We start from the raw sequence: 23,542 nt of genomic DNA on the forward strand, positions 1-23,542 counted from the left end.
CTCACTGTTTTCCTTTTGCACAGCGGAAGAACATTCTATTCACAGAGCCCTTCAGTGGCCTTTTATTTTTAACTCTTTAGTTTGTATTTAAGATGCTGTGAGTGCTTAACAAGCAAGAATGCCTGTGATTTGAAACTGGTTCTATTGCCATCCCTGCTTCTGGAAGCTGTTACACGTACATGTTACACATGCATCACACAGAAAGATGCTGAAATGAAAGATGGCTGTTTTTGTGAAGAGGGTGGAGTGAGCAGAAGGATGCCTTGAAGTCCTCTCTTTAACATGGTGTGTGTTTAGGAGGGAGATGAAAATGAGAGTCGTACAGCATAGAGAATAGACCTGACTAATCTGAAACAGCAAAGTGGACAAAGAACAGTGATAGGTGGAACAAACTGCTGCTTCCTCTGGTAAACTCTGCTGTTAGTTACCTTTGACCTTAATAATTCTTGGGTCAGAACAACTAGTAAGAAGTTGAAGAGTCCAGAGCTTCACTTGAAAAAGTTAATTAACTTCTCTCATAAAAATTTACTGTAGTGTGTTAAATTGTTTAGTCAGCTAAACAATTTTGAAACAGAGTAGTTAGAAAATGGTAATGCTTAGTCCCCACTTTTTCTAAGATTTATAAGTAATTAGAATCAGGAATGTATTTTAACATTTAATTTTTTTTTGTTTTTGCACCATAGCATAGAACAGAAGTGTTGGATAGAGGATGGAAATAATTAAAACCTTCAGTGCTTAAATTATTCTTTTACTGCAGTATTTGTCAGACAGTCTATAGCATCCAGAAGCATTGCTGATTATTTGCTGAATTGGAAGCAGCTATACTGTAAGGTATCTCCTCTATTTCAAGTTAGGTGTGAATTTTATCCTTACAGGGCAGTACAAATATTTAAGTTATTATGCTTTGGTAAGGAGAAACAATTTTTTTTTGTTTCAACACTCATCTTCATGTAGGTACTTTCTGCAGTTGTAACCTGAAGATGTATTAGGAACTGCATAGAACTTGTTTTATTTTCTGACACTTAAATTCTTTATTTTTCTGCTTCTTGTAGTAGTTACTTTTGATTCTGAAATGTCTGTTTTTAGTAATAATATTTTTCAGAGTCCAGATTGAAAAGAATCTCTGGAGGCCTCTCAGCCTCCTGCTGAAAAACTCACTGCTTGCTAAATTCAGAAACTAGCTGTGGTGATAATGAGAAACAGTGTTTTTTAATTTCATAAGCAAAACTACTCTTCTTATTCAAAACAGGGTCTCTGAGTTTTGTAAGCAACTTGAATTGTGACAGTGAACATTCCTATTTTTATGCTTTAAAGAGTTTTTATTAATGAAATATAAAAAATTAGTTGTTTTGACTCTCTTTACTGTTTTAAAGAGGTTGTATCACCCTTCCTAATGAAAAAATACAGTATGGGAAGGTTAGTTACCACTGCAGTAAGTGCAGGTTTAGGATTCTTTTATGCTATGACCTATTCTACTTCTTGTAAGTCTGGTTCTAATGAAAGATTCAGTAGGTTAACACACAATTTCCAGTGTAATGTCTTGATGCAGGAAAAGCAGTCTCTATTGTTTACCATTCTGAAGTAATATTTAATATTGAGCATAAAGGCTGCCTTTTTTTATTGGTGAAAAGGCTTAATAATAATAGCGTGAATTTCTGTAACTATTTGGGTAGACCAGAATGATATGTATGAAAAAAAATCGGCTGAAAAGCCATTCAAAGACCTAAAATGGTAAAAAAGTTAGGCTGACAAACAGTGCTCCTGTCCTGACTGAAACCTGAGGAGAGGTGGAAAAAATCTGTTTTGCAAATGGGATCAAATTCTTCAATAAGGCACTTCACAACCCTCCTGCAAGCAGCTGTCATCTCCAAATAACTGTGATTAGGTTTACTTTTTTAATTCTCTGAAATAATTAGACCTTGCTTGTTTTCTGATACTGTGTCTTCTTTGCTAGATTTACATGTCTTTGCATTTATCAGTGCTTTGCATGACTCGGCTACTGCAACATTTTATAATTCTTTGCCAATAGTTGTTGCTGGAGCTGTGAAATGTGAACACAGGGGACAGAGCCATGCTTATAAAAATTGTACTTTAATCAGCAAAACAACCTCTATTTTTATATATACCAGATTAGCTTTTGTCCTTGTCTCTTTGCTTTTTCTTTCTGACTTGCACTCAATAGGTTTTCTTCAGGCAGTATTTTCTGGCTGCTACTCTAATTTATTTGCTTGTGTTGATCTTGGTATTCTCTTTATAACAAACTATTAGTTGGTTCAGATTTCTGAACTAGTTGAAATACATCAAAGTTTATTTAAACAGAGCATGGGATTTTAAAGCATTGAAATAATTGAAAAACAAAATGTTAGTCTCTGAGAAAGTAAGTAAATTATTTATTTTGTTGTGTTGTTCCATTTTTTCAGGAGAAATGTTTGTTGCTTAGCTGGTTTTGGCACATCGTGCTCTTCAGCACTTGGGAAAATAATCACCATGTAAAGAGGAAGGGCTGAGTTCACAGAGAACTGTGCTGAAGTGCTAATACCTCCAAATGGAGAAGTTAAGAAAGGAAAGAATAAGACAAGTTAAAGTTGCAGAATGGGCTGCATTGCTGATGTGTTTTGGAAAAACTGTAATTTGAGGGGTGCCTTGAGCACAATGTCACAGTTAAGTGGGAAATGTGGGCAGTATTGGATGTCCTCTGAGGCCGGATTGGTTTTTCCATTCTTTTAAAGCTTCTGATGAAGATTGATAATGATAATCTCCTGTTTTTAAGGGTTTTCGTGGTATCTGGGTGGGGCAGAAATTCTGATGGCATTTTATGTACTCGATGTGCCACATCACAGTGTGTGACGTAACCCAGCTGTGCATGATAGAGGTGTATTTGTTGATGACTGTGGTTCTAATTACAGAGAATCAATATTTGCTTAGGCACAGCTTGGCTGTGTCTGTGTAAAGGCATATAACTTATGCTATAGGCTTGTAACATTGAATAGGAAGGGAGCTCTCCAAGATGATTTAGTTCCTGTTTTTTCCCCCATGCTGTTACATGGCTATTTCACAACAAAATATTCCAGGGGAAAGAGAAGCAATTTAATTTTTTAAGTTAGAATACTTCAGATAGACTCCTTTTCTCTTACTTTTTTCCCCTATTATAATGTATTTGTAATTGTTCCTATCAGTATCACAAAATTTGTAAAATAATTCAGCATTTTAGAAGTGTTAGCTAGTTACCTAACATTGACTGTTTTCAGGGAGGAGCATATTCTTCAGAAATAAGATGAAAAATAAATAACTTCTTTGTTTGCTTTTTTTCCCCTGACTCTAAAAAAAAAGTTTTCACATCTTGTCATGCATTTAGATCAGAACCAGCCCTTGCAAGGGTGACGTATCTGTAGCGTTTATAATAGACTATAGAATGTAATTTTAAATGGTATTTATATAGACAATATGGAGGAGGCAAATCTTCAGTTCAGACCTTAAGAAAAAAAAAGCAATTAAAAAATGCCCTAAACAAACCTCACACACACATTGAAGCTGAAGCATAGATGGTTCAGTAGCCGAAAAAGAAAAAACTAAAGTGATACCACCAGTATCTATGCAATACAGCCTTGATTTCTCCACACTGCTGTCACACAGAGCATCCCAAGAGTTCAGAAAACTACTAGTTCAGCCTCTGGCCAAACTTACTGTAGAATAGTGCCCTTAACTTACTGTCTTCCTGCTTGCCTTGGTATTCTTAATGCCAGATGATCTTGTTCCTGATCATCTGACCATTAAAATCATGCAGACAGTGGCTTTCAGATGCTGAGTGTAATGAACTAGAGGATATGGCTCCAGAGCCTGGAGACCTTTGAATGATGTTTCTTGTAAGCCATGCTGAGCAGATGAGAATTTACCAAAGGCATTTTCCAGTAGTTGTACTTTGCCCTCCTTTATAAATAGCTACAGAAAGAAGAGAGAGGGAAATAGCTCACCTTGTTTCTGGAAATTAAGTTCTTGTCTTGTATACTTGTACATGTGTCTCTGTAGGCTATACTTTTCCAGGACAAAATAGTTAGATCTTACAGTAAAAACTTGGAAGTTTTGTGAGCAGTAAAGAGGCGTATTATTAAAGTCTATTCCTTTACAGAGATCTGAATGTCAATCTGGGATTCAGCAGCAGGATCTGGGAAATTCCTATTTACTTCTGCTGAAACTTCACCTCACTGTTCTATTGTTACAGCAGTATGATACTGTTTCTGATATTCTCCTCCCATGGATGTAATAACATGGTCTAGGAGGAAAAATTCTACTTGGTTTTACATCTCTTCTGAGTCATAAGTTTTTTTTCTACTTTGCCCCATGACACTTTTATTTCTAGCTGTGCATGCTTGTTACATGTGATTGCAATTTTGTTCTCATTCTTCTCATTCTTTTGAACACCTGAAACAATAGGATTAGATCCAAGCTTTTCATGAACCACCTGCTTATGAGGTGGGAGCAAATCCATCATGTGCCCTTTTCAGGACTCTAATAACCTGATAGTGCTTTGGGGTAAACTCTGTCTTAAAGATGCTTCTTGTCTTGCTTGAGATTGCTCTTCCTGGCTCACACAGCCTGTCTTGTTTGTACCATGTGCTGCTCTCTGAGACTGCATTTGAGTAACTCAAGCTTATCTGTAGCTTTCTTGCCTTGTCTGCATTTCAGTAAACAGTTTATTTGTTCCCAAGGCTAGAAAGCCTTTGATTCAAACTAGATCTCTGATTGTGCGCAGTATAAATGCAATTTCCAGAAATGTTTCCAGAATTTAGTTTTAGCTTTGTGTCACCTCACCTGAGGGTATGTATTACAATGTGATAAATCAATATCACAATAATTAAATATTTGCAGATTACAGGAGTATCAGAATCTTGCTGCCGTTTTTTTTTTTTTTTTTGTGTTGAATAGTGTTGGCTTCTGTTGTCTCTTTGTGCTTATTGATTTATTCCCAGAGTGCTGTAATTACATTCTGTAGGTTGTTCCATCTTCTTCCATGTGGCCTTGAGAGTTTACTGATTCTTATCCATGTCATCAGAGTCTGTTCTCTGCTTAAGCTGCTCACCTGATGCTTTTGTTATAGAACACCTGCTTTGCTTCAGTCTGTCTCAGGTTATGTTTTGAGTAAGGGCTTCTAAGCTGGTTCTTTAAATGCTACAGTAAAGACATTCTGAATAAAAGAATAAAGTGACTATTATGTTCTTTTACTGGCAGAAAACACTAGATGGTTTCTTATGATGGAATATGGAAATTATCTGCTCTGAATAACATTATTAGAAAAGTAAGCAAGCCCTTCTGCCTTTTTAAGAAGGAATAACTAAATTGCTCCTGGCTGTAAATAATTACTTGTAGCAGCATGTTACAAATAGATGTTAATAAGTAGAGTTCCTAAATTATCAGTTGAAGGAGTCCAATTTCCTTGTTGCAGATTTCTTTTTATTAGTGCTAATGAGACTTGTTTGAAGGGGATAATAGCCCTGTGACAGAAGCTGTACAGTGCCCAGCAGTTTCTGTTCAACATCATAACTCAAATTCTTACTGTTTCTTTGCATCATCACTATTAACATTTGTTGGAGTTTTTTCATAGTATCGTTCTTTCTGATGTCCTTAGATCTGTCTTTTTCATAGTACAATTTTTCTTACAAGCCATACTAGAAAGACATTTAAGTACTGCCTGTTCAAATTAGGCAACACTGCTAAGCCCAGTGTCTATTGTGCTAAATGGAACAGTTTTCTTGATGAACAGTAACATTTAGTTGCTATGAAGACTGTTTAAGATTCTTCATTATTTGTCTCCTGAGTTATTAAAATAATAGCTAATAATAAAACGTGCCCATAAACTGTGAAGTCTTAATTTTGAGTCAGTCAAGGAGGCTTTGTAAGTAGGTTTATTTGAATTTATGGTTTCAGTGAATAGATGAAAGTTCTGTAATTTGCTGAAGCTACTTCTGCAAGATTGGGTGTTTGTAACTGTTCAGGAAAATGGAGTACCTTCCTCTCTTCTGCTATTCTGCATCTTTCCTCAGGAACTTGAGCTCTTTATTGTTATTTGTGATTACAACTGCAGCTTTCCCAGTCCTTTTCTGCTTTTATTGATGAATCTGCGCACCTCATCGCATAGGGCTGTTGAAGAAAACAAGGTATAATAGCTGAACCACATCTTCTATTGCAAAAGTCTTGGTTTTTTTCCTAAATAGGGAGTCTTCAGCCAAGTTCAGAATTTGTTTCTTTAGCAGTTAAAAAACAAGTGTTCCTTATGCTTGATTTCCCTAAACCCCTGAGATTTGGAAATAAGCTGTTGCTTGTACTGAAGTGATACTACTTTACTTTTCAAAATAAAGGCTACCTCTTGAAAAGGAGGGAAAAGAAGTCAGTTTCTGAATTGACTTTTACTTTAAAAAACCCAAACCAAACAAACATATTTGCTTTAAAAAAACAAGCAAACCCAAACATAAAAATCAAACTAAAAAGCCTCAAGACCGTAATACAAAAAGCCAGCACCCAGTCCCTCCAAGGTTCTAAGGAATGGTGATGTCTGTAGAGAAGTTGCCTGTTATCATGTGTTTCTAGTAAAAGTACTTTTTTGTTAAATTACAAGGTTCAGTACCAGGTTTGAAATGCAACAGATCACTGCATTTGTCTGTAATTTTGTTCTAGGCCTGACTTAGTACTTGAGGCAGAAGCCATATCGGAGGATCCCTCAATGGGCATCAGTAAATAAGGAATTCAAACTGTTTTCATTGAATACTCAGTATTCCAATTCTGTTTGGAATCTTAGTATTTTTCAGCTGATTTCTGGCTTATTACAATTAATAACAATAATAATAAAAAATAATAAAATGATAAAACAACAGTAATAATAATAATATAATCTGTGGTCTTCCTGTTGCTTTACAATAAAAGCTGCTTGTAGCTTCAAAGACCTGCATAGTTAGAAAAAGTTCTAATAGTTGTCTCTTGGTGTAAACCAGAGAGAGAACTAAATGAGAAGTAATGATGAAAGCATTCCTTAATAAAGGTGTTAAAACTTGCAGGACCCCAGGATAAATTGTTTCTGTCTAGCTGTGTATGTTTACCAAGTTGAAGCTACTTCTTGCTACTGTGTGTGTTACTGTGCAGTCCTGAATGGATGTTTTATATTTTGTGGAAGGGTTTATTCTTTTTAATTAAGTTTTATTGAGGGTTTTGAGGGCAACAGAGTGGAAGAGGCATAACTTTAAACACTTAAAAAAGCCCCTTGAATATAAATTACAGTTGCTGTGAGAACCTTGACTTAAAATTCTTAACTACTTAAGACTGCAGGCAACTTCGAATAGCTATGAAAACATTGGTGTTCTTGCTTGTGGTGTTGTGAGAATATTAATTGTCATTCAGTCACTTACATAACAGCTAGAGGTAGCGTGCTTAGTGCTCATCTAGCAAGTTTTTAAGCATTCAGGCTGAGTTGACAGAGTGCAAAGAGTTTGAAAGTGCCAAACATCTGTTTTCTAAACTGTAAAACTGTCCCTGATTGCAGGAGATTAAGAACTGCTGTGTGACCCTTGCAGGCATTGAGTGATGTCCAATGCCTGATTACATGCAATGGGATCCAAGGAGCCCAGACGGTAACTCAAGCTCTAGCCTGATTGTCAGGCAGCATCTGCAGGAGTTTAGCCTGTCTAATGATGACTGTTTTAGGTGTCATCATCACATGTGAAAGAAGTGGCAGTTAAAATGTGGGTTTTTTTTTTTTTGGTCCACCCCCTCCTTTCCCTATCTGGGAATGTGTGGTTTTCATACCTCCCTCATTACTTGAAAGGGAGCAAGTAGGCAGTAATTAGATGTAACCATAACACTCAAATATTGCTCTCATTTTTGTAGCAGGTCACTTACTTTGTCTTCAGTGTGTTCAAGCATTAGTGATGAGACTGGTCAAGTCTAGTAAAGTGCAGGGCTTTAAATTGCTTTCATGTACATCATCTAAATGCCAAGGATTAAAATGCTTTTTAAACCTTCTAAATGGTATATACCAGCTATAAAGGAAAATGGGAAGAAGTGGATCTTGTCAGCAGCTTTTAAATTTGGAATGGTACTTAAGGCTAAGATCTTGGTTTGCAAGTACAGTCTCCAACTTCTAGTGGAGCCAAAGTGACTTTAGGAGTTCTGTCAATAAAACCTGAAGGCTGGTGGGAATGTGATAACCACTGAACTTGGACTGTTTCTTACCTGAATTTTGTTTTTTAAAAGGATAGTTTAGAACTCCAGAAGTGTCTTTGTTACTAGTTTTGTAGTGATCGACAAATACTCAATTTCTGAAGTGCATCAAATTTGCTCTCATTTTCATGTTACCTGTACTCATGGTTGTTTTCATATTGGTTTAGGATTGGTGCTTTGTTGAGGCTTTGATTTCAGCCATTTTAATCTTGTATGATTCATAGAATCATTTATGTTGGAAAAAACCTCTAACATCAAGTCCAACCATTAACCCAACATTGCCAAGTCCACCACTAAACTATGTTCCCAAGTGCCACATGCACAGGTCTTTTGAACACTTCCAGGAATGGTGATTTCACTACTTCTTTAAGTACCCTATTCCAATGCTTGACAACCCTTTTGGTGAAGAAATTTTTCCTAATATCCAATCTAAACCTCCCCTGGTGCAACTTGAAGCCATTTTTTCTGGTCTTAGCTTGTTACCTGTGGTAAGAGGCTGACCTCCACCTCACTACAACCTCCTCCCAGGTAGTTGTACAGAGTGATAAAATTCCCCCTGTTCCTCTTTCTCCAGACTAAACAACCCTAATTCCCCTAGATGCTTCTCAAAAGATTTGTGCTCTAGACCCTTCCCCAGCTTCATTGCCCTTCTCTGGGCATGGTCCTTCAGAGTGGTTGTGTGGAAATTCATGTTAAAATATTGAGCTTTTAGTTATTGCTGTTCACATGTAGCATTTCTGCAGTTCACTGCGGCACGTTTTCAGATTGTTCTTTTCTGTTCCCATGTATTACTGATAAAAATCCTTGCAGTTTTCTCCATGACATTCCTCTGTCTTCAAGATTTCTTTTGTTAATCCTCAATCTAGTAAACATTGTGTTTTGGGAACTAAAGAATAACCCAGCATTCTCTTCCTGCACATTGAGAAAACAGATCTGACTTACTTGTGCTTTTACTTTTCAGCTGTTCACCGATGGAATCACCAATAAATTAATTGGCTGCTACGTTGGTGACATAACGGATGATGTTGTTCTGGTTCGGATCTATGGAAATAAGACCGAGCTCTTGGTGGATCGAGATGAGGAAGTGAAGAGTTTCCGTGTCCTGCAGGCCCATGGCTGTGCCCCTCAGCTGTACTGCACTTTCAATAATGGCCTGTGCTACGAGTTCATGCAGGGAGAAGCACTGGATCCAGAGCATGTGTGCAATCCAGATATTTTTAGGTAAGATATTTATTTATTTATTTATTTTCAATTTCAACATTTCATTGTGCCTTTATGGACTTCTGTCAAGCCTAAAGGATCTCAAACATAGTTTATGAGCAGGCAAAACCTGCCCATAACGTTTTCTATTAAGTCTGCACTGAGTTAATGCTCACTCTCTTGCCAGCTCACTATGCTCTTAGTTACAGTATTTCAGTGCTGAACAAGAGATCCTTACTGTCTTCACAGAACACTCTGTATTAGAGGTGTTTATTTTGAGTATTTACCTGTTGATTGCCATTGGAGAGGTCATTTAACATGGTGGAGTTTTAGAGGGGCTGGATTTGGTTAAGGCAAGTCCTTTCAAGTCTGTTTCCAATACATTTCTTTTGTGAATAGATTCAAGAGTCTTCCATGGAGACATATTTTTTTTAACTATCAGCAGTGAACAGAAAGTGCTGATGTCTTAAGATTTTAGTTTTTCATGTGTGCACTGAAATGTATTTGCCTGACAATGGCAGCTAGTTTGAACCTATTCTTCTAAAGATAGGCAAGAGTAGATTGTAAATGTAGGTGAAGTATGTGTGCTGTAATGGAACTCCAATCCTTCCCCTCCCACAGATAGTGCTGCTAATGACCTCTTGTGTCCTGAAAGATGCTATCCTATGGCTGTGTTGCTCTTATTTACATCCTCTTTGAATTCCTATGCTCCATTTTTTAGATTTTTTCAATTAAATGTATTGTTGTTGTATTTCTAGGAAAAATATTATAGACTGTCAGGTATACATTGACTATAACATTAATTTAACTTCTATTTTTTAGACTCATTGCTAGACAGCTTGCTAAAATCCATACTATTCATGCACACAATGGATGGATCCCTAAATCTAATCTGTGGCTGAAGATGGGGAAATACTTCTCTCTCATACCCACAGAATTTGCAGATGAGGAAGTAAATAAAAGGTGGGTATTTCATTATGTTCTTTCCTGGCTTCCCAGTCCTTCTGGTTAAGGGATAGATGAATATCCAAGAAATAAGCTTGCATTACCATGCAGTGTTAAGTTTGTAAAATCCTGTTTTGTCATACTCTTGTATACTGAAGTAGCTGCATATATGGCAAATACGATAAAGAGGTTTTAAATTAATTTGGTACACTGTGTATATGTACATACAGCTCTTGATTGGATTGGATACTTAAATAATGGTAGTTTTCTTTGCTCTTTTTAAAGCACCAAGGTCAACTCACCTACTTCTTGAGGTCGTTCTCTCAACAGTCTTTAAGAGAACCATCACTCTCCAACTGAGACCTGTGTTATGGGATGAATTCTAAAATCCTGTTTCCTGGGGTTGTAGGAATACTGCTGCTTGTTAATTTTAAACTGCACCTCTTATCTGTCTTGTATGTGTTCAGCTTATAAATCTGTCCAAAACTGGGTAACGTAATAGTAAAGTTAGTTTAAGGTTATTTTGGGTTACAGGATGAGTTCTGAGTGTTATCCAGTAGAGGAAAACGTGTCCACAGGCCACTCTAGACCTGTGCTGTCATGGAGTATGAACAGTTGTATAAGTTGGATTTAAGGGTTTAATTACACTTTGGTTTTAGCATCTCAATGTAGTTCTTGAGTTGCAAATCAAACTGTGGCGTTTTTTTCTTAGGAGCTTAACAAAAAGAGAAAATATTTCCAAAGGGTTCTACTGTCAGTACTGGGAGATTGGGATGAGAGGAATGCAATACTGGGAAAAATGTTTAACCTAAATAAAATTTCTTGCTGTAATCTAAAGCTTGAGCAGAAGACAATGTTTCTCAGAGAGTGGAGATCCAACTTTTAAGCTAAAACTAATTTGAAAGTGTTTGTACACTGTCAAACTTCGTATCACTCAGGAAACAGATTTCAGCTTAAAAACATTCTTCATAGAACTTTGAAATCACTGCACTTGCTGCATTGTAATTAAAGAATGCTTTATCAAAGTTGCTTTTCTTTTACAACATAAAGTTCCTAAGAAAACTGAGAAAATGTGAGTAGTTAACTGAAAATCTAGAAGATAAAATGGCTACCTAAATGTATTTACTGTGACTAGACTGAAAATTAATGTTAATCTTTTTGTATAGGTATATAGTACCTAGTACTTACTGTTGTGTATCCTTCTTGCAGGAAATAATGTAACATGAGCAAAAAGTGAAAAATTCTTGCGATAACACTTTTAAATCTTCAGCCCTTTAAAATGTGAAAGACTGTATTCAAGTTCTACTCCTGATTTCTGGACCACTGTGGTATTTGCATCACAGATAACCGCTCTAGGATTGTTTTCTGGGGAGGACAGAGAGGAATAATTGTCATAATTTGACTGCTAAGGGAGCGAGTACCCTGATTTGGGAGAGGGTCTGTTACACTATTTGCAACAAGAATTTAGAGAAAAGTATTTAATTACAAATGTTTGATATGGAACACACAGTACTAACTCCCAATCTTCTTATACATGAAAAGGTTTTTAAGTGACATTCCAAGTCCTCAAGTTCTTCAAGAAGAGATGGCCTGGATGAAGGAAAGACTGTCAAATTTAGGATCACCAGTGGTACTCTGTCACAATGACCTGTTGTGTAAGAATATTATTTACAACAAGAAACGAGGTAGGACTTGAACTATACAGTGAGTAGTGAGTTGGCCTTGTTTATGCTGTAACTGCATGTGCTACATCAGTGGTATTGTTTTACTGACTTGCTGCAGTGAACTCAGTTTGAGCTTTTAAGACCCAGGACAATGGTAGTGATACTTGTGCAAATACTAAGTTACTCGATTATCCTAATCCTCATCTGTGTATTACTGTACAGAGGAAGAAAATCAGTGTTCATTGCTTTTCTTTAATGAGCTAATGAATTTGTTAATCCCCAGCTTGCTTGTACGATTAGACTTTGAAATATGTCACTGTTGATTTTAATTCTATTCTGGTTCTATAAAGCTTTTAGGAAGACAAGAAAATCATGCCAGTATAAAAAATAATATGAAGATTGTCTCCTGCAATTTATGTTTCGTTCTGGTTTGTGACTTTGGGAATACCCTTTCATAATGAAGTATATCAGTGATATTTAATAGTACAATCAGTAGCTCAATTTATTTTATGCATTAGGTACACAGACATCTTAAAAGATTAATTTTTTAAGTACATTATTTAAACACTTGTAGGCAGTATGCATCTTGGCAAAGATGAATTGCTTTCTTGTTTCTGTTGTATTTAACTCATAATTCGTGTTATTAAAATGTGTAGAGCATCTGTTTAAACCCACAGTTTATTGATTCTAGTGGTTTGAGGTTCAGTTACTAAGTGAATCAATTAGATATTAAAACAAACAAGACAAACTTGTGACACTGAAATGGCTGTTGTGCAGTAAAAAAGCACAATTTTCCTCCCATTTCAAGGAGCTGTGTTTGGTTGAGTGCCATAAATTCATCAGATTACTGTGTTTTCTTTTGAAGTGATGGGGACATGCTTGTTCTTATAGCTGCATTATTTGTTTATGCCAGCTGGGTAAGGTGGTTGGTGTGTAAGCCCAAGTGTGTGAGGTCCGTAACTGGAAGGAACTGAAGCCTTCTCCATCAGTTGTTATTGGTCTTGGATATATTAAACTTATGTGCCTTAAGTTGTAAGGGAAAATGAAAAAAACTCAAGCTGGAGTTGGCTCTAAAATGAAAAGTGGCCACGTATTTTTAACACGTTTCTGCATCATATGTGCATTGGATGCATGTGAATTGAGGAAGTAAACTCCTTAAGTAATTTGTCTACAAGTTTCCCTCTGAGTAATACCACTTTTGAAGGGAATTGCTTGTACTTTTGCTTATATTGGTGTGTATACGTATCTTTACAATGCTCTTAACATAAATTTTAAGTTCTAAGAATTCAAACTTCAGTGATTTTATTTAGTTTCAGTGACAGATTATAGCTCTGCTTAAAGGGAGAGGGAAAAGCCTGGAAGGTGTACAAAAAAAATGACTTATGGTCTTACACATGTTGTGATACTGTAGCAACAAAAATAAATCAATTTTTACCATGCAGGTTTGTTTTAGTTCTGAAAATATTTTGAGTTTTAGCATCCCACAACAGACTTGTGAGGTAAAAGTAATTTTTATAGTTGCTTTTTGTAGTAGAACCATGCAACAAAAAGACAAAAATCAGAGGAATTCTTTAAAAGGGTTCACTGTCATGGTCAATAGGCTTGAAGTTCCTAATTGAAAAACAAATGCTATATGCTTTTCTTTTTGTAAACAGAATGGAGGAAAAAACAATGCCAGCAGTGCATCACTTGTGAGCAATCCTACAGTAACAAGTGTGTGAGTGTTTAGAGTTTGGGGACAGGGTGGGGAGGAGGGAGGTAAAGTCCTTTGGCTTTAAGAAAGCTGTAAACAGATGGGGGAAAGACTGGAAAATATGAAATAAATATATTATTAAACTTATGTTTGGATATTGCACGTGTTGTAAAACTTGTGCAATCTGGGTACAGCAGGTATCGTTTTCATAGTAACCAAACCTCAGTGCCATCTGTAGAAAGAATGTTTGTCATTTGAAAGCTGTTTCATACACTGCACTTTTTACAGAGCAGTAAGTGGAAGCTGAGTTTAAGAAATTTGTATACGAATTCTGTTTACCTTTTATTGGTATCCAAATAATTTTGCAAGAGCACAAAATAGACTTTAAATTGTGGTTCACTAGGAATGGCATCAAACTGTATGAAAGTAATTAACAGCTTTGGTGATGCTGTACTGACTAAATTTACTCTTCCATCTAGAAAGGCTTCTGTGAATCCAAAAGACCTTGGTGACCCTAAACTGGAAATGAGAGAGAGAATTGAACTTCTGTATTAACTACCCATTTTTTCCTTTGCTCCTCAGTAAAATTTATGCAAAGCTGGTAGCATTGTCTAGCTTTTCAGAAGCTGGCACAAACAAAAACTAATTTATTTGTTTTAGCAACACTGCATTTATCTATTTTGTTTGTGAATGCTTAATTTGCCCATATCCCATGAGGGATATGTTTGTGTCCAAGCTACAGACTATCAACAGATATTAGGAATTATGTCTAATGCAGTTACAAAGAATATGGCTTGTCCCAGGGCTTTGCTTTAGGCTTGTCCTCTGCATTAAATTCATGTTAAGTTTTCTGACTTGAAAGATCATAGTTGTGCCACATACTGCTTTTAAGAAGAATCAGTCTCCCGTCCTTAAATTTTATTTATGAGACTGGAATAACGTGTTGAGTGCTAATTTCGTTTAATGGAGTTTCACTCATCTGATTTGAATTTGTTCCTGCTGTGGCTGAGAGAACTCTGCCTCTTGCTGTTTTGTTAATGCCCGTCCTCAGTCACTCAGGATATGAAAATCTGCAAGTGTTATTTTACAGTACTTATAATTATCACTGTTGTCTACTCTTTGAAGGATATAGATCAGAGCTTCATGTTGCTTTTAATTACAATTTTGACATCAAGAATACGCAAATTATGGTTAATCCTGGTAGTGCCTATTTAAAGACCTTATGTTCTGGTGCTCCCGAGTTTTTTATTAATTAATTAATTTTTTACCTTGACCTGTGAATTTCCAAAAATACCTGATGTTTTAAGTGTATTCAAATACTTGCTATTCAACAAGATCAAGTATCAGAGTTCTTTTGTCTGTTTCTGTATGTGCTCTTTTTGAATGTATGAAAATCACCTGGCAGGAAGTTAAGTGTGTAGGTAGATGGCTGGTTTTGTTCTGTTTATTCCCTCTGCCTACCCAATGTTTTCTATGATCTTTAGTAGGAGTCTGTGGGTGCTCAGTGCTTCTGAAGACTGAGGTATGTTTAAGGCTTCTGGTTTTGATCTAAAAACCTGGGGGTTTTTTTGCAGAGCTCTACGGGGTATTTATAGCTAAAATTCTTCTTTGGGTATATGACCTGTTTGTGAATTGTCAAGTATGTTCATAGCACAGATCATTGTCTTTGTAGCTGTCTTTTAGGGACTCTGGCTCACCTGATGAGCAGGATGGGATGGAACTCAGGATACATCATTCAGCTGTGGTACCTACAGCCAGGATTGCACATTGGAAGTGCTTACCCTTATTAAACCATTAAAAGGGAAGAGCAGCTAGAAGGAGAGGTGACATCATGCTCCTACCTGTCAGTACCTTGAGGAGATCTTGCAGATGCTCTGTTGAGTACTACTTGATCTCTTTAAAATTTGATTTCTGGTATATGGAAAACAACATGTATTCCATTTTGTATCTTTCTGTGGTTTTTTTAGAGTATGTTGCATGTTGTCTGCCCTAGGAGATCCCTGGAAGAAAGGAATGTGTTTCAACATGCCGTATTCAACACTCTTGATGTGTGTCTTCTTGTCCATAACAGTAGCTTCTCCAGAGAGGTGGTAGAGCTTATTTTTAAATCGTGTCTCACTGCAGTGAAGCACAGTTGCACTTAGACGACTGGCTCATGTTGCCCTGCCCACTCCCAGGGATATACAAATTCTTGGTACTTATTAGAAACCTCAAAACAAAAGCTACCTGCTACCACTAAAGAAAGCTGTATCTTTTAGAATTGGCTTTCTCATATGAGCTGCAGTAAACCTTAAATGTAACTTCTAGTACTCTGGTTATTCAAACAATTAATGAAAACTTTCTTCTGCTTCCTCTAAGACAAGGTAGCTGGTACGTTGCATGCATTGTGCATTTATGAAGCAGCAAACTTTAAAGTTTTTGCTTTCTTTCGGTTTCACAGAAAGAACTGTGCATCTTTATTTTGAGCCTTCGTGCAAAAATTAGCTTTAAGGTTGAGTTCCATAGTAGCTTGAGTCTGAAAGGGATCAGTGTAAATGCAAGACTTTTTCCCTTTGAACTTTTGTCTTATGAAATGTGAGTTTGCCAGATTTTCTTCACCTGCTTCCAACTGGGTATGCCTTTATTGCTGCCTTAACAAATGTTTGAGGGGGCTGGAGGGGTTCAGCAAATCACTTGTGTAGCGGAATATAAACCAGGATTGGGCTGTGTGTTTTGACTGGCTGGTAACTTAGAGGTGTGTCTTTTCAAAAATAGCAAGAAAGAACCAGTGGGAACAGGAAATGTATGAATCTGCCAGTAAGGCTGTGGCAGAAGTTCATCTGTGGCAATATTACAAGATCTTGGCTGCAGCTGCTGTTAAATTTGTCCCTTCAAAGTTCTACAGAACTTTAATTTTTCATTGCCAACAGAATGTTCTGGAAGGAGCCTGTCACTTTGCAGCCCTGCTGGTTTGTTAGAGCCTAAAAGGTCTAATCTCATAACTTTGGTAAGCAATCCTTGCTTTCAGAGGAAGTAAGGGTAAACTCTGACTTGGAGGATTGTGATTTTGTTAGTGTTGTGGAGTTTAATTTTCATTGTAAGTGCTCAGTCAAGAAGATTTATCCATCTGCAAAACATCAATGTATTAGTATTTTGAATGCAATAAAGATGAACTGCACAGGAAGGAACACTTATAACAAAGTTCTTCTGTGCTAACTTGATCAGGGCATTGGTGAAACTGCTGTATTTGAGAGGTACAATATTGCTGAATCTTAAGGAGGCAGTATTCTAGGCACTTAAAATCCTTAGTCTAGGAAATATGTTTATAAAATACTTAACTTTAACATTGTTCTTGATTATTTTTTAAACCTGATAACATTAGTATCTATAAGATGTTTGAAGTCATGTTAAGAAGATTGTTCATTTTAATAGAAGGAATGTTTTTCTTAATTAATTGTGTCATCAAAAGAATGGGTATAGAGAGGGAGAAGGGCGAAAATCAAACATTTCAGCATAGCAGTGAGAAATGTAAGATTTTACTTTTTAATGTTCTGGTGCAAAGTTCTTATGCCAACCAGTTGGTTCCTTTTCTGATATTTTAGTAATGTTGTGAGTTTCCCTTAAAATACAATAGCTCTGCTTTTACTGAATCCATCATGTTAGTATTTTGACTGTTTTATGTGCTGTAGAAATTAAGTGAAGCATTTCCCCCGGTTTTACTACAGATAAACATAATCTGGCAACATTTGGGGCTGTGTTTTGCTGCTTTATCAGCCCTTGTTTACATAACATTGCTTTGTTTGTTAGTTTTGAGGACTTGAGGATTGTCCAACAGTTTTCTGAGACCAGTTTAAGACAGATAAAAAAAGAAATAATTAAGAATAGTCTTGCTTTGCAAGTGTGGTTGGAGGAAGTAGGAAATATCAATGTGTTAGAGGAGATATCAGCATGTTGCAACGTGTTAGTCCACTGTGGTTTCACATTTGTGTGAGAATAAACAGGACTGTTATTTTTTTTTAAGTTAGGGGAAAATGGATCTGCTATTTCTATATAAAATTTAAATACAGTCTGCTGCTGTTCTTCTTATTTTGAGGGTAAGGGGTGCCCTCGTGTGGTAGAAGTTAAAATTGAAATTCTCGTATTTAGAATTTAAACCTAGAGAGTTGAAAGCTTTAATTATTTAAGAGCTTTCTTGAATGAATATTTAGGGAAATCTCATATCGTAAAAATCACAGCCTTACCCTGAGTGTCTGGGTGCACACAACTGGGCACGAGAATGATGGGTGTGTGTTTTGATTTTGTTTTTCCTCAAAATCTTCAAAGGACACCAAAGGATTAGGGCTGTGACTTCACTTGATCTGAACTTTGATGTTGCTGCTGTTGTCTCTCATATAGGTGATGTGCAGTTCATAGACTATGAGTACTCTGGATACAACTACCTGGCTTATGACATTGGAAATCACTTCAATGAATTTGCAGGTAAGAATTGGATTTCTGAGGTAAGGCTTGACTGGCTTTATGAAGGAAAAACCCCAACGAACTAATTCTTGCACATTGCGTGTTTATCTAAATACATGTTAAAACTGTCAGCTTGTGGTATCAGAATATGTTGATGTCTCATTTTGCAGGCCAGTTATGCCCTTCCTTTGCAGCTCTGCTAAGCCAGAAATGGGACCGTCATGTCCTGAGTTCTGGTAGAATTAGATAAATACAGAAACCACAGCTTTCAGTGTCCTACTGTGAAGTGACACAGCAGAGACAGCCCACTGTAATGAAATACTGTGGATGCCATGATGTAGGTACATACTGAGAATACTCTGTTGGTTCCATGGTGCCAAAAGGCAGGATTGTCTCTTTTTATGTTGGTTTGAATATGTGTGCTAAGTACTTGCCCTATCCTAAAATTAGAAATAAATCTGGGACTCTGACATAGGAAAATGGTGGGATTTTAGCAATAAGGTGTTGATAGGTTCATTTATTAACTAGTTCAAATTTTCTCAGGGAACGCCTGTTCCACTTACTCCATAGGAAAGAAATAACGTCATGTGTATGCTGTGGTGTTTCAGAGCATGGGGCAGCAGGGAAAACCTACATAATGATTAGTGTAGATGGAAAGCACAGTGTGGTGAAATTAGGAGAATTAATCTACCAGTTGTTTCACAATGTGAAGTTTAGATAACCTAAAAAAAAATCAAGGTGTACACTTGGTAATTTAAGTTGTATAACTGGTGATTTAAAGTGAGTTAAATTCTTTTGCAAAATATAATTGAGAGTGTTTGATTTCTTTTGTCTTGCACTTCTCAAAATGTGACTAAATCAGCAAGAAGACTAAATGCACAAATATATTTTTTGCCTCTGAAGAACAGTTGTGCTTCACTTTACTTTCCATTCAGTAAAAGATATTAATTATTTTTCTAAGCTAAATTTGAGTGGATCTGACACACAAAAGAGTTTGGGTGCTATGGGATTGCACTGTTCATAATGTAAGATTTAAGGAGAATTCCCAAATCTCTGGGGAGTGATAGTGGGAGTGAGCCGTGATCCAGGTTTGGGGCTCCTGGCAGACTCCCTATTGCCTGTGACTAAGCATCTTCCAGTATAGGAACAAAAATAGGATAAAAAGGGGTTATGGAGATAAGACTGCTAATTCCACCAATACTCTTTGGAAGACTTGTAATAAATTTTCTTCAAACATGAGCTTAGTTAGTGACAACTGGATATACATCTGGATTCGCCTGGGATTGTTGTTGCATACAAGTCCCTTTTCCTACAAAATATGTAACATTTGATGTATTTGTGAGGGCTTTTGTTTCATAATGCAAATACTTTTTTCTTCAAGCTTCTCTCAAAGCCCAAGTTTTTGAATCTCAGCATACAAGTAGACTCTATGTGGCTGAAAACATAAATCTGCAATGTTGAACACTGATTCATGTGTGGGGAGTTCTTGACAACATGTAACTGATAAAGTCAGGTCAAAGTAAAAACACTGATACTTGTCCACAGCAGTCTGTGTTGGGCTGGGAAGGGGGAAGTAGTCCAGTAATGGACTTCTAATGGTCTTTTTAGGCAACATAAGGTTCTAATCAGTGTTTTTTTCTTTTCTTCCAGGAGTAAATGAAGTAGACTACAACCTTTATCCTAACAGAAAATTACAGGAACAATGGCTGAGATCTTACCTTGAGGCCTACAAAGAATATAAAGGATTTGGCACAGAAGTCAGTGAAAAAGAAGTTGAAGTTCTATATGTCCAAGTCAATCAGTTTGCACTGGTAAGTGACAAAAACTTGATTAGAATATATTAAATACTATGGAGAAGCCTGACACTCTATGGACAAATGTAATTGCCAGTTTCACAATCTGAGTGCTGTGGCATGTAAAGAAAAACTTCTGTAAGAAGTAGAAGTTTCTTGTTCTATGGAAATGTGCTGCTGAGTTACTTGTTAAAAATTCTCTGTAGAGTATTCTCAGTGAAAGAAGAATTGGGCCTTCAGAAAATGAGGAGATGAGCTTTTACTGAGGATTTCTATTGGCTGTTTATTGGTCTGGCAATTTTGAGTTGGCCAGAGCTTATTTTGGGTCTGTATTTGTAGTGGTAAGAAGACAGAAGAGCAAGGTGGTGGTTCATAAAGACATAAACTTTAAGAGTCTTTTTAAAAAAAGATTATAAGATTCTGTTAGAATAAACCCAGGATATTTTGATATTTATTTATTTATTCTTTTACAAATAATTAAGTCACTCTAGAGTCTTTCAGTAGTACCTTAACTTTCCTTACCTCTGGTGTCTTATCAAGCAGGGAGTAGCTTTCAGATTTGTTTTTTGACACCTTAGTGGTTTGAGTTCTAGAGAGAGGGCTGTCTATGTGAGTCTGCTCCCTGTTCCTCCAGTATCTCTGTGCATTATACACTATCTCCTCTCTGCTGCTCTGTCTTCTACAGACTTTGGATGTAAAAGCTTCACTTTCTTGATCTTTCCCTTTGAAAGGATGGAGAATGTTCTATTTTGACCTGACTTTGGTGCCTTGCCCTTCAGGGAAACAAACCACATCAAATGTAATTCATGGAGGTAGAATAAGGAGTCACATAGGTGTGGAACTGAATCTTTGAATGTCATGATGATATATACTGTTAGAAGCAGTTTGAAATTGTCTTTCTCTTTTTCTAAGCTTTATCTCTGTGTGATTTCTGAAGATACTTAACAGGTTCACATTATTTTTGTTTTTCAACTACGCCTGACCTTGTTTTGCCTGGAAGATGTGATAAGAAATGTTACAGCAAAAATGCCTCTATTTTGTTTTGTTATGAAGAATAGCATGCCAAACTGTTTGTAGGAGGACTAAGTCTAAAAAACTCACTTTTGCCTTATTTTAGTCCCCTTTCCTTGTGATCCAATCACACCTCTGTTACTCTAATACCCTCAGTTGTCTGGCAAAAGCTGATGGTTCCAGTGAGGAAATACTGTTCACAAGAAGGTGGTTATTAAACAAGCCTTTGAAAAACAGCAGCTTGTTTGCTGCTAGTCTTTTATAATATCAGCTGTTACTGTTAAATTCAGCTGTCCCATTCATTTAGGGAAGTTAGAGCTGCAATTGAGTAGGCTGGTGGTCTGTTTTAAAATATGTAGCATTGTTTTGTCAGTTTTAAACGATGGTCACTGTAATGTTTAAGAAGACAGAGTTCTGTTTAGAGAATAGCTGAAGGCTTGCCTATAGACCACACATCATGCACAAATACTGCGTGACACTTGTGTCAGTTCATGTGGGAAGCTTTAAGTGAAAATGTGACCTAAAGTTAATGGATGCTGATGTAAAATGCTAAACTGCTACTTTCTAACAAAGTTATCTAAACTAGAGGTACAAGATTCATATGGAGATATATATATATATTATTTACCATTTTAAGATGTTTTTCAGTGCATGTGCATTTGTGTACCTTCCAAACTCCTGGTCAACTGTTACATGCTTACTTTGGGAAGCTTTTTAGGTGGTTACTGTAAGCAGTTATTTACCAAAGTTCAAAGTCTGTAACTTGTAACCTGGGTGGTTCAGAAATGTCTTCCACAAGGAGACTGTCACGACCATTACATTTTGATTTGATGTGTATTAACAATCAAATCATTAATAAAATACATACTTTCAATCTGAAAGTGAGCATAGGCCTTCACTTCTCTGGACTCCTAATGGAAGTAAGCTCGGAACAGATGAGAAAATTACGTAAATGCTGATGAGTTAAAGGTTTTCATACAGCATTGCATATCACCTCTTTATCCAAATTAGCAGAGAGTGTAGTTATAGAGGTCTAAGGGTGTAATCAAAGATTCAAAAGTAGTTGAATATTTGCACTAGATTTTAGTACATGTGGAACAGTATAATTAGCAGCAGTAGAGATAATGGCTGAATCTCTCTGCATTTTTGTAACATGGTGTATGTAGTTGTACAACAATCTTCTTAATAGGTGATCTATTGTATAAATGCAACATATTGAAAATGATACATGGAGAATTAGGAGTCCAATAGGTTTAGTCCTCTGATTGCCAGTAGTTTATTCTATATTACTGCTAATCAATCTGTTTGGTAAAGAGGTATCAAATAACTTTGCAAAAAGATTGGATTTTGAGTGCTCTCTTGTGGATAATTTTTTTTCTCAGTGTGAGAATGCATTTGCCTGTTAAATTGGATACAAAGTTAATTTTTTGCTGATAATTTTTTTCTTTCAGGCTTCCCACTTCTTTTGGGGATTGTGGGCTTTAATTCAAGCCAAATATTCCACCATTGACTTTGATTTTCTAGGGTAAGTCTGCTTGTTATGTACAAACATGGAATACCGGAGTCTGGAGGGGATCTGTGGGGCCATCTATCCAACACCTCAGCTATGAGAAGCTGGGATTTGAGTGACAGACCTGATCTATGCGATCATACAGTAAAACTCTTAATCTTTCAGAGAAAACAAGACAGTAAAACCTGTCAGTGCTTTGTTCCTGAAAGTTCTTTAAGTTACCACGTGCCCTTGGGTTAAAACTCAGTGTAAGAAGGCAAGGAACATAATGTTTTGGGGCATGGAGTGTTTTTTTGTTCAAGAGACAGAGGCTTAAAAGCCAGGTTGGTCAGTGGGGTGTGCTGTGTCAGATGCAAGACCTACATTTCCAGTTGCATGAGTCAAAGATATGGGATTCTTTTAGTAAACAAGCTCTTTTGCATGGAGTGTTGATCTTGGAAATCTCTACTCTTTTTAAAGAGTCTTTGTAACAGCAGTGAATGTTAAATCCTATTTCCTGAGGTGCTGGCTGGGGTTGTTCTGTCTCAGGTAGATATGTGTGTTGTTGGCATTTTTTTATAATGGTCTTTCATAGCAACAAGCACAGGAATTAATTTTTCCATTGAGGCCTGGGTGAGGTGATAAAAGTAATCGTTTTGCCTGGTAAAAGATCCCACTTTACAATTTTTCGCACTAACTTAGCCAATTTGCTGCCCTTGGTTGTGTAATCTTGTCAGCGAGTCCGCGGTGCTGTGGCAGTACCCGAGAGTCACCGCGAGAGGGCGCGACAAACCAAGGGAAGACACGGCTGATCCAAGAACTTCTCAGCTTTGCATGAAAGCCGTTCCTGTAATGATCAAGATCAGATTTCTGCGGGAATGTAGTTCTCACTTGGTGGACAGTTCATTAAGAATAATTGAAAACACAACCACTGCCTTTTGATAATCCCCAAACAGGACCTGTTTTGCAAGCTGGGATTGGGGTGTGGTGGTGAGGAAATATTGATGCTCTGTTCTGAGTTTCTCCCTTTGGCAGCTGCTGAGGGTCAAGGTTGAAAACAGGGTACTGGGATTTTGACTAATCCTACTTAGCACAGCCCTTTTCA

The 23,542-nt window shown here is 36.8% G+C and overlaps 1 protein-coding gene across 1 annotated transcript in view; it reads left to right on the plus strand.

Annotated features, from left to right (window-relative positions):
* Positions 1 to 23,542, plus strand: part of ETNK1 (ethanolamine kinase 1) — a 32,411-nt gene that overhangs the window by 1,923 nt on the left and 6,946 nt on the right. The window contains exons 2-7 of the mRNA XM_071551292.1: positions 9,167 to 9,426; positions 10,228 to 10,368; positions 11,893 to 12,035; positions 18,082 to 18,165; positions 19,795 to 19,955; positions 22,400 to 22,473. Of these exons, the coding sequence (XP_071407393.1) occupies positions 9,167 to 9,426; positions 10,228 to 10,368; positions 11,893 to 12,035; positions 18,082 to 18,165; positions 19,795 to 19,955; positions 22,400 to 22,473 (863 nt within the window). The remainder of the gene's footprint in view (positions 1 to 9,166; positions 9,427 to 10,227; positions 10,369 to 11,892; positions 12,036 to 18,081; positions 18,166 to 19,794; positions 19,956 to 22,399; positions 22,474 to 23,542) is intronic.

Source organism: Pithys albifrons, chromosome 3 (genome assembly GCF_047495875.1).
Source record: "Pithys albifrons albifrons isolate INPA30051 chromosome 3, PitAlb_v1, whole genome shotgun sequence".
NCBI classification, from domain to species: Eukaryota; Metazoa; Chordata; class Aves; order Passeriformes; family Thamnophilidae; genus Pithys; species Pithys albifrons.